This window comes from Heptranchias perlo, chromosome 8 (assembly GCF_035084215.1).
Source record: "Heptranchias perlo isolate sHepPer1 chromosome 8, sHepPer1.hap1, whole genome shotgun sequence".
In the NCBI taxonomy this organism is placed as follows: Eukaryota; Metazoa; Chordata; class Chondrichthyes; order Hexanchiformes; family Hexanchidae; genus Heptranchias; species Heptranchias perlo.
The window spans coordinates 62136924-62149566 of record NC_090332.1 but is presented as its reverse complement, the minus strand read 5'-3'; the positions used below and the strand labels follow the sequence as shown (position 1 = coordinate 62149566).

The window sequence follows — 12643 nt, the reverse complement described above, 5'->3', positions numbered from 1 at the left end:
GTTTGTGATTATGCAAATTTAGCGGAAACTTGAACTGTAACCTAACCAGTGCAATTTTCTGGAGCAACTTGCACCCAATTACCGATTGCGCCTGAAGCTGAAATTCTACCCCTGTGCACTTACTAAAGATCCAATGGACAAGAATATTTCATGAACAATTACACAGCTGCCATATTCCCCTTGAAATGAATGGTTCAGTATTCATTCTGTTAACCAAATTAACTTCAATATGTTTTCCTGATCGGGAATGGAAAGTAGAACATTTAAGATAAAACTAAACTCTGATTAAGACTGCATTTCAGTTTACTTTAATATCCATTTTTTTTCCTTTATAGGTCATTTGCCAAAACTCATCATCTGCCAACCAGGCTGGATCTAGGCCACTGAACTTCTAGAAAGGCATAATTCAAGAACTGTGATTTGGTTACAGTTGGTGTTTCCTCCCCGGAATGGTGTGGCACTCCATTTAGCTGGCTGCATAACCAGTGAAAAGTTCACCCAAAGGGAGGCTGGCAGTTTCAAGTGATAGGCACCCCACATCTTGAGCCCATAGTCAGGACTCAAATGACACTGCTCCCTGTAGCACCAAATGACCTCATAAGCACCAATTGACTTGGGTGTGAGAACACTTTACACTAGTCAGATTTTAATAGTTAACTGCAATTAGATACCATTTTTGGTTTCAACAGTCACACAGATTACTATTTGCAATTTACTGACCAGAATCCATTCCAAACTATATCAGCAAATAAGTAGAACATTGGCAGGAGGGTTGATAACCAGGGGACATGGATTTAAGATAATTGGCAAAAGAACCAGTGGGGAGATGAGCAAGACATTTTTTTACGCAGCGTGTCGTTACAATCGGGAATGCACTGCCTGAAAGTGCGGTGGAAGCAGATTCAATAGTAACTTTCAAAAGGGAATTGGATATATACTTGAAACAGTAAAATATGCAGGGCTATGGGACTAGTTAGTTGCTCTTTCAAAGAAATGATACAGGCACGATGGGCTGAATGGCCACCTTCTGTGCTGAATGATTCCATACCAATTTCTGGGCATTAGAGTTCTTGCTTGCAACGGGAGTTCCACAGTACACTTGTCACTGCTGCCAGAGCCTAATTAGAACACAGATCTCAGGAATACTTCTCGTAGAAGGCATCAGTCCTCACTGGTCACAATCTAAACTGTGACCCAGTGCAACTGGAGATCTCATTCCTATCCATGGTCTATGTTTCAGCTGATTAGTTTCTGCCATTATACACAACTTAAGATGGGTATGTAAAATAAGTAGAACCTTTAGATTTAATCAAATCATTTATCAAACAGAATGTAAGTAAGCCAGTTATGAAACCTAAATATAAATTAATAAATGAACACAAAATATACAACATGTAGCTATGTGCTTAAATGGTTGGTGTGATATACTCTTGACACAAACATCCATGCATGTTGTAAAGAAGCACATGGTATGAATGGACCCTGACTTACATTATAGCAGCAGGGAGAGAAGGTAAAATGCCACATGGAAGTGTTAGAATTGACTGGACATGAGGAAAAACAGATGCAGATGAAGACCCTTGATTCATGAAGGCAGCTTGCCCTAGAGTTGCAGATTCAGTGCCCCGTTTAAATTCCTGTTCGGGGCTAGCCCACAATTTTTTTTTAAATACATATCCAATAGGCAGCATTAATCAGTAGAAAGAAAAACAGATAAATGTTAGCTTCTGCACTTGCATTCATTAATGGGAGTGTTCTATGGCCAGCCATTTGTTTCTGCATTCATTTGCACACTGCTCCGAAGACAGACAATTCATGCTACAGTGCTTTCTGCCTTTATAACAAACTACTCACATTTCACCACTAACTTTTACTAATAAGCTCATGATTACAATATGATTTTTTCTTTTCCTTTTTATGCCCAAGTCAGTTTGCATATCTCCACTCAAGAATTAATTTTCATTTAAACCTGCCTTATCAAAATAATCAATTTTGAAATGTGATCACGAAGGAAAAAAATACCAATAAAAAAATATATATTTTTTTTAAATCAGTCATTTAAAAAATCTCATTCCTTTATTGACATTTAGCTATCAACATATTCACCCTCAAAGGACAGACCACTTCCTCCATTCAAATACAGTCACATTCAGCCAGAGTTAAACCAGCAACACAGCTGGCTTCTCAATAACATACACTCGCTCAGTTATTGCTAAGGACTCCTGATCGCACCTCCTTGGTCTCTGGCTCAAGTCCTTGGTCTACTGACCAAAGGCTTTCAATACAACTGGGGTACAATCTTCACATAACACTGACTGATGGAGAACTCATAGGTTTGCCTGGTGCTGACCATTAATTCCACCACTTATCAAATTTGATGCACCATATCCCTGAAACCAAAAACTTAATCATCTGTTTTATATATAGTATGTAACCTAATGTCAGTTCAAATTTAATTTAATCCTTATTTAAGTTAACAGTTAACAAATAAAAGTTGGATCACCAGGCTACATATGTTGAGATCCTCACCAGTTGTATTTTAGGGACAAAGTGCCCTTTTACCATCTCACTATGATGAAGTAAATGTGTCCACTTGCCTCATTCACTGAACAAACAGCAGCAATGAAAAGAAAATGTGATCTGTTCATTTGGCCTTCATGCTGTTCAAAAACTTGAGGTAACCAGTTGTTATTTGGGATGGTGAGGAAAGAGACCGATGAGAGCCTTGACAGCAAGTGTTAGTTGGCTAAATTGATTGCAGGAAGCATAGTAGCCAAGCCTGATCCTACCCTCATCTGACAGCACCCCAGTTTATATAAATTAACTGAGCACAGATCAGGAGTCGAGCTTCGACCTTACTGGTCTGTATGAGTCAGCTACTGACTCCCATTGTGGAGCTCACTGCTTACAGTTTGACTTAGATTGTTGGTGGCAAAAATCACAATATTACCATCTCCACCTCTACAAATGCCAAGTAAAAGCTTACAGATCTTTCAAGTAATATCATGAGTTTGCAAATCCTATCAGGAGAAGGGCTACTACGGTTGGGCTAAACTGATGTATTTGGATTCACAATATTACATAATCTGCTCTTCAATACTTCAAAGTTAATGTTGATTAAGTCTAAAGGGACTAGGCTACTTCACAAAAGATTTTTTTCTCCCCCAGTAGTTCTGCTTTACAAATGAACATATTGAGTGAGTGAAATTGTTACTGAACAAGTGGAATCTTAAGATGGGGTGCAAAGTGGAGTACAGCTCCTTCTTTTAGTGTCCTATATTCAAATGCTGACTGGTGAAATCGATGTTCTGTGGACTTCTGCTGTGTGCTGGAATTTGACTGGTTAATGATAAAATGCACACAATGTTTAGTTTCATGCACATTAAGTGAGTTATCATCAAATATTCTTTTACACACCACACACACACAAACTATATACTTAAATTTCTTTAAATTTGCTACTCATCAGTAATATTTTACTGCAGAGAGCAAAACCAAAAAGAAAAACAAACTTGAAACACATTTTCAAAAAGTTGCTGACTGGGTTTAGTTGAAGGGCCTCCTTTATACAAATTAAATCATAAAACACTAAACTGCAGCAAATTCAGCTTGTTATAAAGGCATAAGCTTGTGCAAGCTCTATAAAGCTGCTCTGTAAAAATGTGATGTAATCTGGAGTGAGGATGCAGTGATAAATCGACAGACAGGAGTGACAGGTGTTCTCAACATTCCGCTGGTATACTTACCGAAAATCATCCAAATTCAGGCTACTTCTGCAACAACAGGCACAAAGAATTACACTTCACGCAGCACAAAACATACATGGAGACAAGAACACAATACAAGCACACATCCACACAATGAAAAAGCATACAATTAATGAGTAAACCAAATGGATTTTTAAAAAAAGTTTACACCATTTGTTATATTTTTAGTCCCATTTAGAGGAACATTTGATAAATATGGAGTAATTAAGGCTTTCTGTGGTCAATGTATCCTCTTTGAAATCTGTAAGTGTCTCAACGAATTGGGGTAAATTGATACGTATTTGGATTCACAGTGTTATATAATCTGCTCTTCAATACTTTAAAGCTTATGTTGATTAAGTCTTAAGGGGCTAGGCCACTTCACTAAAGATTTTTTTCTCCCCTAATGGCTCTGGTTTACAGATACAGAGTTACTGAACAAGTGATACTTTAAGATGGGAGTTCAAAGTGGAGTACAAATAATTTACCAATGAATCATGTGTGTGTGATTCCTGAACAAGATTAGTGAGGAAATGTTTGAGCTGTGGTTGCATCCCGAGGACAAGTAATGAAGTCTGTCTGTTAAATGTCTGCTAGGAGCCCTAGTCATTTTTCCTTTTGTTTATCCCTTGCTTGGCACTATTCCCCATCTACTCCTTGGCCTCTCCTCTGCTGCTGGTTAGTAGGAGCTCTGTGAAAGCACCCTGGAGAAACCCTTCAATTTTCACTCCCTTCTCAGAGAAGTGACTGGCTTCCGTGTTATACTTCCAAGGACAAATTTGGGAACTCACCTTTTGGTGGAATCATGAGGTAAATCTACATTCCACTGCTCTGTTGCATAGTTTGTTGGAGAACAATTCTACTCTACCACCTTTAGTCACTTTACTGAAAATTTGCAGCAAAAATTAAGCTTTCAAAACAGACCTGAACTGTGTTTAGAAAGTCATTTTTTAAAAATAAACATTAAAATATGCATTGAAAAATTCTACCTTTATAAAGCAGAATAATCAAAGTTATTTAATCTTTAATCCATTTTCTCTAAATAGCCCTGGGTTTCACCAGAGCTGTATGGATACATATATCACAAAAGTTTATCTACGTATCATTCAAAACAAACAAAATTGGATGAGGAAGAAAATAAAAAGATACAGCTTGTCCTTCTTTCATGGATAGGACTGGCCTGCCTCCAACTGTTTCCTCCTAGAAGTAACCAATTCAAGGTAGGGGCAAGAATTGTGGGGTGGGGAAATGGGTATAAACTATTGAAGACAGATGCACAAGATAGGCAACAGGAGAATAGGTTGACCCTCGAGTTAAATCTCCCAATCCCTCAGTGTGCCTGCAAAGACAATCTGGATCAGTGACTGGGCCTCAGCTATTTATCAGCCTGTTCAAAAAAGGGTGTAAGGATAAACCCAGCAAATATAAGACAGTCAGTTTAACCTCAGTGGTGAGGAAACTTTTAGAAACGATAATCCGGGACAGAATTAACAGTCACTTGGACGAGTGAGGATTGATTAGGGAAAGCCAGCACAGATTTGTTAAAGGCAAATCGTGTTTAACTAACTTGATAGAGTTTTTTGATGAGGTAACAGAGAGGGTAGATGAGGGCAATGCAATTGATGTGGTGTATATGGACTTTCAAAAGGCGTTTGATAAAGTACCGCACGAAAGGCTTATCATCAAGATTGCAGCCCATGGAATAAAGGGGGCAGTAGCAACATGGATACAGAATTGGCTACGGGACAGGAAACAGAGTAGTGGTGAACAGTTGTTTTTTGGACTGGAGGGAGGTGTATAGTGGTGTTCCCCAGGGATCGGTGCTGGGACAACTGCGTTTCTTGATTTTTATTAATGACTTGGACTTGGGTGTACAGGGCACAATTTCCAAATTTGCAGATGACACAAAACTTGGAAGGGTAGTGAACAGTGAGGAAGATAGTGATAGACTTCAAGAGGATATAGACAGGCTGGTGGTATGGGGGGACATGTGGCAGATGAAATTTAACATAGAAAAATGCGAAATGATACATTTTGGTAGGAAGATCGAGGAGAGGCAATATAAACTGGAGGGCACAATTCTAAAAGGGGTACAGGAACGGAGAGATCGGGGGGGGGGGTATATATGCACAAATCGTTGAAGGTGGCAGGGCAGGTTGAGAAAGCAGTTAAAAAAGCATACGGGATCCTGGGCTTTATAAATAGAGGCATAGAGTACAAAAGCAAGGAAGTCATGATGAACCTTTATAAAACACTGGTTCGGCCACAACTGGACTATTGTGTCCAGTTCTGGGCACCCCACTTTAGGAAAGGTGTGAAGGCCTTAGAAAGGGTGCAGAAGAGATTTACTAGAATGACTCCAGGGATGAGGGATTTTAGTTACGTGGATAGACTGGAGAAGCTGGGATTGTTCTCCTTGGAACAGAGACGGTTGCGAGGAGATTTGATAGAGGTATTCAAAATCATGAAGGGCCTAGACAGAGTAGATAGAGAGAAACTGTTCCCATTGGTGGAAGGGTCAAGAACCAGAGGACATAGATTTAAGGTGATTGGCAAAAGAACCAAAAGTGACATGAAGAAAAACTTTTCTTTTTATACAGAGTGGTTAGGATCTGGAATGCACTGCCCGAGGGGGCAATGGAGGCAGATTCAATCGTGGCCTTCAAAAGGGAACTGGATCAGTACTTGAAAGGAAAAAATTTGCAGGGCTACAGGATAGGGCGAGGGAGTGGGACTAGCTGGATTGCTCTTGCATAGAGCCAGCACGGACTCAATGGGCCGAATGGCCTCCTTCCGTACTGTAACCTTTCTATGATTCTATGGATATCTGGTATCTGCTAATATTTAAGGCTTTAATGGAGCTGGTTTTATAAACGTGACAGCAGCACTGACTCTTTTTTTTCAAAAAAATCAATTTACCCTTCAGCTCATTTAATGTCACTAGAAACTAAAATCCTTACACCCCAAATGACAATAATTCTAAACCTTGAAAGGTGTAGAGTGAGTTCAATGGGGTGTAGAGTGTGTCAAGAGGTACAAGAGGTGCCACACAAAAGGCTGTTACACAAGATAAGGGCTCATGGGATTGGGGGTAACATATTAGCATGGATTAACGAACAGAAAACAGAGTGTAGAAATAAATGGTTCATTTTCAGGTTGGCAGGCTGTAACTAGTAGGGTGTTGCAAGGATCAGTGCTTGGGCCTCAGCTATTTACAATCGATATTAATGACTTAGATGAAGGGACCGAGTGCAACGTACCCAAGTTTGATGACAATACAAAGCTGGGTGGGAAAGTAAGCTGTGAGGAGGATACAAAGAGTCTGCAAAGGGGTATAAGACAAGTTAAGCAAGTGGGCAAGGTGGTGACAGCTGGAGTACAATATGAGGAAATAATAGGTTATTCACTTTGGTAGGAAGAGGAGAAAAACAAAATATTTTTTAAATGTTGAGAAACTGTTAAATGTTGGTGTTCAAAGGGATTTGGCTGTCCTTGTACACGAAACACAAAGTTAATATGCAGGTACAGCAAGCAATTAAGAAGGCAAATGGCATGTTGGCCTTTATTGCAAGGGGGTTGGAGTACAAGATTAAGCAAGTCTTGCTGCAATTGTACAGGGCTTGGGTGAGGCCACATCTGTACAGTTTTGGTCTCTTTATCTAAGGAAGAATATATTTGTCTTAGAGGGGGTGCAACGAAGGTTCACTAGATTGATTCGTAGGATGAGAGGGTTGTCCTATGAGGAGTTATTGAGTAGAATGGACCTATACTCTCCGGAGTTTAGAAGAATGAGAGGTGATCTCATTGAAAGATATAAGATTCTGAGATGGCTTGACACAGTAGATGCTGAGAGGCTGTTTCCCCTGGTTAGAGAGTCTAGAACTAGTCTCAGGATAAGGGGTTGGCCATTTAGGACAGGTCAGAGGAATTTCTTCACTCGCAGGGTTGTGAATCTTTGGAATTCTCTACTCCAGAGGGCTGTGGATGCTCAGTCGTTGAGTATATTCAAGATTGAAATCGATAGATTTTTGGACACTAAGGGAATCAAGGGATATGGCGGGAAAGTGGAGTTGAGGGTGAAGATCAGCCATGATCTTATTGAATGGCAGAGCAGGCTCAAGGGGCCGTATGGCCTACTCCTGCTCCTATTTCTTATGTTCTTGTGAACTTATGCATTTAGTAATAAATAATTAGAATTTTTTGATCTTGGTGCAATTTAACTTTACATTCATGGGGATATACTTGATGAAGTTCATTATTCAGAATGTTAATTTATACCATGCTGTCCATTACCCTGCTCTTTTTATGACACACCTGCTTCTTGCTTTAATTAAGGACAGAAAGTGGTGGCTAGGTAGTAAAATCAAAGCACAAATGTGCCCATTATTTAATTTAAAAGTTTTAAAAAAGGAGGATACTCAAAGATTTCACCTGGGATGCAAACGATAAAGAGGGAGTGAGTTTCAGCAGTTCTACCCTGCTCTTAGTAAGCTGCCCAAAATTTGCCTCGCAGAAACGGCAGCTCGCCCTCAACCTCCCCGTTATTTTTAAACATTAAACTCGCCACAGAATGTTAGGCCTCATACTTAAGTGTAAGTACCCTTTTACCGATGTGATAATTATTAATGCAATGCCAATCAATCTCTCAGTCTCAGAAAAGGAACCATTTAAACTGTTGGGTCTCATTCCAGCATGTAGTAAATTCTTCGAGATTTAAAACATTTCAAATTTTATATTTTTAATTTTTTTGTTACATTTCCTTTGTCTCTTTTTCCTTTTTCTCTTAATCCAATCTTTCTTTCCCTCTCTATTTCTCTTTCTTTACCTGATTTGATTCTAATTCATCCCCCTCCTCTGTCATTCCTGTTTCTTTTTCAATCCTTAAATCTCACTGATTAAAGAGACTGTTGATCCCATCGTTCACTAAGATCCCAGATGCCCCGTTATTAGCTCGGATTTCAAGTAAGTTACACCACAAATAATATTCGAGCTGAAAGGTGCAGGAAAAAGTCCAACTAATGGCGCACGGCGCGGGATGCTTCCCTCTAGCAAGATTCGGCCCAATATACACGTACAGTGGAACCTATATTTATGGTCTCAAAAACCAGCTAATACAGGTCAATGGGAGTTATCATGCACAAACCAGTCACCTGTGTACTCCATATTTTACCCACTCTATTAGCTATTCCCTATTATAGCGATTATTTTGTTTCGAATTTCATCTGTATAAAAATGGCTGGGTCAAGATCCAGTGAGGGTCAAAGGCTGCCAGCAACCAAATCAGAGGTAAGATCTGTATATTAATTGCAGAGGGAGAGAGGGAATTAGGTAATCCCTGCCAGAGAGGTGGGGAGCCCAAAACCTGCCACAAAGAACTTGGGTAAAATGACTCCAAAGTTTTCTTCAAGCCTGTGGGAAAGGGATACTGAAAGTTATCATGGGTATAATGGAGGACTGGAGTTAGTGTGTTGAGGTGAGGCCATGGAAATCAAGTGAGGAGCTCAGTGGCACAGAAGTTGGACCGACAACAGCCTTTCACAGCTTGTGCCAAGAGAGAGGCTGCTGTGACCATTAAATTTAACCTTCTCCCACATAGGTATAAGGGCACTAAACGGTACAGCCTCAGCAACATGAGCAGAAAAATGGAGTCCATTTTCTTTTGTGTTGAAGTAAGAGTTTGTCAGCCACCTGTGAACTGCAGCCAATTTGATGAACAACATGGGTAACCATGAGATTCCACTTCACTAAATATATTTTTAAAACCAAACAGAAAATCTGGCACACAGGTCCTTTTCTCTCATTGCTACTATTTAACTATTGAATATAGAAATTCTAATTAAATATTTGGGGTTAAAAACAAATTGGCTCAAGTCAGGAGTATAATGAGATGCATTGCCAAATTCATGTTATATTTGCCTAAATAATTTATATGGTTCATTCCTAATTGCCAAGGTGAGATCCTAAAAATGCCAGGCTTATCAAGTTACAAAAATACATAATTTTTAACATACATTGTAATTCACACTATGTTGCATTGAAAATAGGCTCAAAACCCAGATGGTGAAAAGTGCAGGTTACACACAAAAATTATGGTAAGCGGTGTGTAAATCACTTTTATTTTGTTAATCCAGAATCTCTGGAATATGTACCTCTCTAAATTTGAGTGCTGAATTTCCTTTACATAGGGGAAATGTCACGATGATTTGAATTACTAACGTTGTTAAATGCAGACAGAGTAGTGAATTCAGATCTCAGTAACAGCTTCTACTAACAAAAATAATTGTCTTTTCGACAGAGAAGCTCAAAGACAGCAGAAAGCACTTCAGTAACAGCAAAGTGAAAATGAAGACAGTCATATGCTACAACAAAAGCAAAATACTGCAGATGCTGGTAATCGGAAATAAAAACAGAAAATGCTGGAAATTCTCAGGTCAGGCAGCACCTGTGGAGAGAGAAACAGAGTTAATGTTTCAGGCTGATGAGCTTTCGTTAGAACTGGAAGGAGTTAAGAGATTTAACAGTTCTTCAGAAAGTGCAGAGCCGGAAAGGGGTGGGGGAGGGGAGGAAAGACCAAAGGGGAAGGTCTGAGATCAGGGCCTCCACCCTCTTGCAGACTTTCCCATTTGTTCCTTCCTCCCCTCCCATCAGCAACACCCCCCCCCCAAAAAAAAACACACACACACACACTTTCCCTGGCTCTGTATTTGCTTAAAAACTGTTAAATCTCTAACTTCTTCCAGTTCTGACAAAAGGTCATCAGCCTGAAACATTAACTGTGTTTCTATCTCCACAGATGCTGCCCGACCTGCTGAGTATTTCCAGCATGTTCTGTTTTTATTATAATCATATGCTACTTTGTTTCTAAAAAGCGGGACGTTGTTACGAGTTATGCTCACCATTAACTCACTCGGACTCACCTATTGGATTTGGAGTTGCGTGTAGGTGATTCTGCTCCTTTCAACAGATATCTGAAATACTGTGTAGAAAGAAACTGAGTAAAAACATCGATTGCAATGCAGATCAATTTGTAAGCGACCCACATCTAGAGTTACAGCCACTCTAGTTTAAGTATTGCTACCAAGGCACAAGCTGCTTAGTCTGAGTACAGTCTGATGTACATTTTTTAAAGTAAGGGAAGAAGCAAAATATACAAGTTGAGTACAAGGATTGCTGAAGCTACAATAATTCTCACTTCATTTACAACTGCTGAACACAGGTCAATCATTCTAAATGGCATCAAGAATCTATCTACACACACTTATAGAACAGACTGTCCAAAAACTGGTGTCACAGCCAACGTCAGCTGGACCATCACTCTCACATTTTTAAACATTTACCCCCCCGCCCCTCCAACTGACAAACACCATCCTCTACCAAAGCGATGGTCCAGCAATCTGTCCCCATCTCTACCAATGCCCCCAGTTGGTTGCTATGGGATACACAACAGTTCCCCATGCAGTCTCCCCTTTCCCATTTTCCTTGCCTCTGCTTGGTACCTCTGTCAGACAGCTAATTGAGACCAGCAACTCAGCTTGTCAATAATACCAGATGGGATCAAAAATCTTTTGACGTCTACAGTGCAACACGTTGGGACACCAATCCCTGAACTAGAGGAGGGAATGTTTGTGGTGGAGAGGCAAGAGGGATCTCTTCCTGACATTAGACAAGCTGATCTAGGCTAACCTGGGGTGTACTGCCTGAAAGAGTGGTGGAAGCAGATTCAATAGTAACTTGCAAAAGTGAATTGGATAAATACTCCAGGGGAAAAATTGCAGGGCTATGAAGGGGAGAGGGATTAATTGGATTGCCTCCTTCTATTCTGTATGATTCTAAGACCATCAATGTCCCATTATACATGTGAGTAGAAATATTTTCCTCATCAGCAATTCTGCACAAACCAAAACTTTCACTGTATTTATACACAGGGAGAGCCTCTCCAGCACCTTTAATAAACATCAAATAAACCCATGGGCTGTGCTGCCAACCCATACAAAACAACAGTATAAACCAGTAACTGCTGCTTTGTTTCGCCATTACTTTAGGGTCTGTTACACAGGGTGCAAGTTTGTAACCACTAGATGTCACTGCACAATCAATACCTCTCACTCCGAAAAACAGATTTCTCAATATCATGTTTCACCATTCAGCTGAAGCTCTTTCTGAAGATAAAGGTGCGGACATTTTTTTTGTTCCATCTTAAACATCTGTTTATACTACAAACAGGAACAGATAGGGTGTAATGTTTCCTCAAGAATTTATCCAGATTTCACCTGTGTCATTTCGCCAATTTAAACTGGATTTTGAAAGTGCCAGCAGAAACCTAGCAGATCACCAACCTGCCACTCAGCCAGGGCTGGTGCATGGTGACCAAAGGAAGAGGAGGGGTGAAAATACCTTAACAAGAGAGCAACACCTCTTTAAAGGGAAAGGGTCTTATACCATTCAGGAGGATTCTCATTCAAACCTATTTACTTTAAGTCTCAGTGACAGGGTTAAAATGATGCAAAGCGAACATGGGGAAGTAACATGCAGTTTCCGTACCTCATCGCTGTGGCAAAACATAGGTGTAAACACTGTTTCAAGCAGATTCATGACGTGTTCATAAGCCTCAAACAAACAGCGCATGGTCTGAAGTTTCACCACATCCCTGTAAGATCCCTCTGCAACTGCAAGAGTCAAAATGGAGCTGATGAATTCAATTATCCAACAAGGTTACAGCTTCATGCATTCACAAGTTTCAAATATAGAACAGAGTTGTATGTAGCACAATCTGCATCAAAGGAATAATACACAATTTATTCACAGCTAATGACAGCAAAATGACAAACATTGAATAGTTACTTTGCCTCAGTATTTACAAGGTGGGCATGACATTAGAAGAAGTGATTAAAAAAAAT

General features: G+C 39.9%; 1 protein-coding gene across 8 annotated transcripts in view; it reads right to left on the bottom strand.

Annotated features, from left to right (window-relative positions):
• snx14 (sorting nexin 14) overlaps window positions 1-12643 on the bottom strand; it is a 131220-nt gene that overhangs the window by 61536 nt on the left and 57041 nt on the right. For 5 of the 8 annotated variants that reach the window (XR_010963692.1, XM_067989184.1, XM_067989178.1 and 2 more), the window contains exons 14-16: window positions 12288-12412; window positions 10664-10722; window positions 3747-3773 (exon numbers count right to left, since the gene is read on the bottom strand). Coding sequence is in view for 7 of the 8 variants with exons in the window: in XM_067989184.1 (XP_067845285.1) it covers window positions 3747-3773; window positions 10664-10722; window positions 12288-12412 (211 nt within the window). In the remaining variant the exon portion in view is untranslated. The remainder of the gene's footprint in view (window positions 1-3746; window positions 3774-10663; window positions 10723-12287; window positions 12413-12643) is intronic. The other 3 variants (XM_067989181.1, XM_067989182.1, XM_067989179.1) reach the window with 2 other exon arrangements.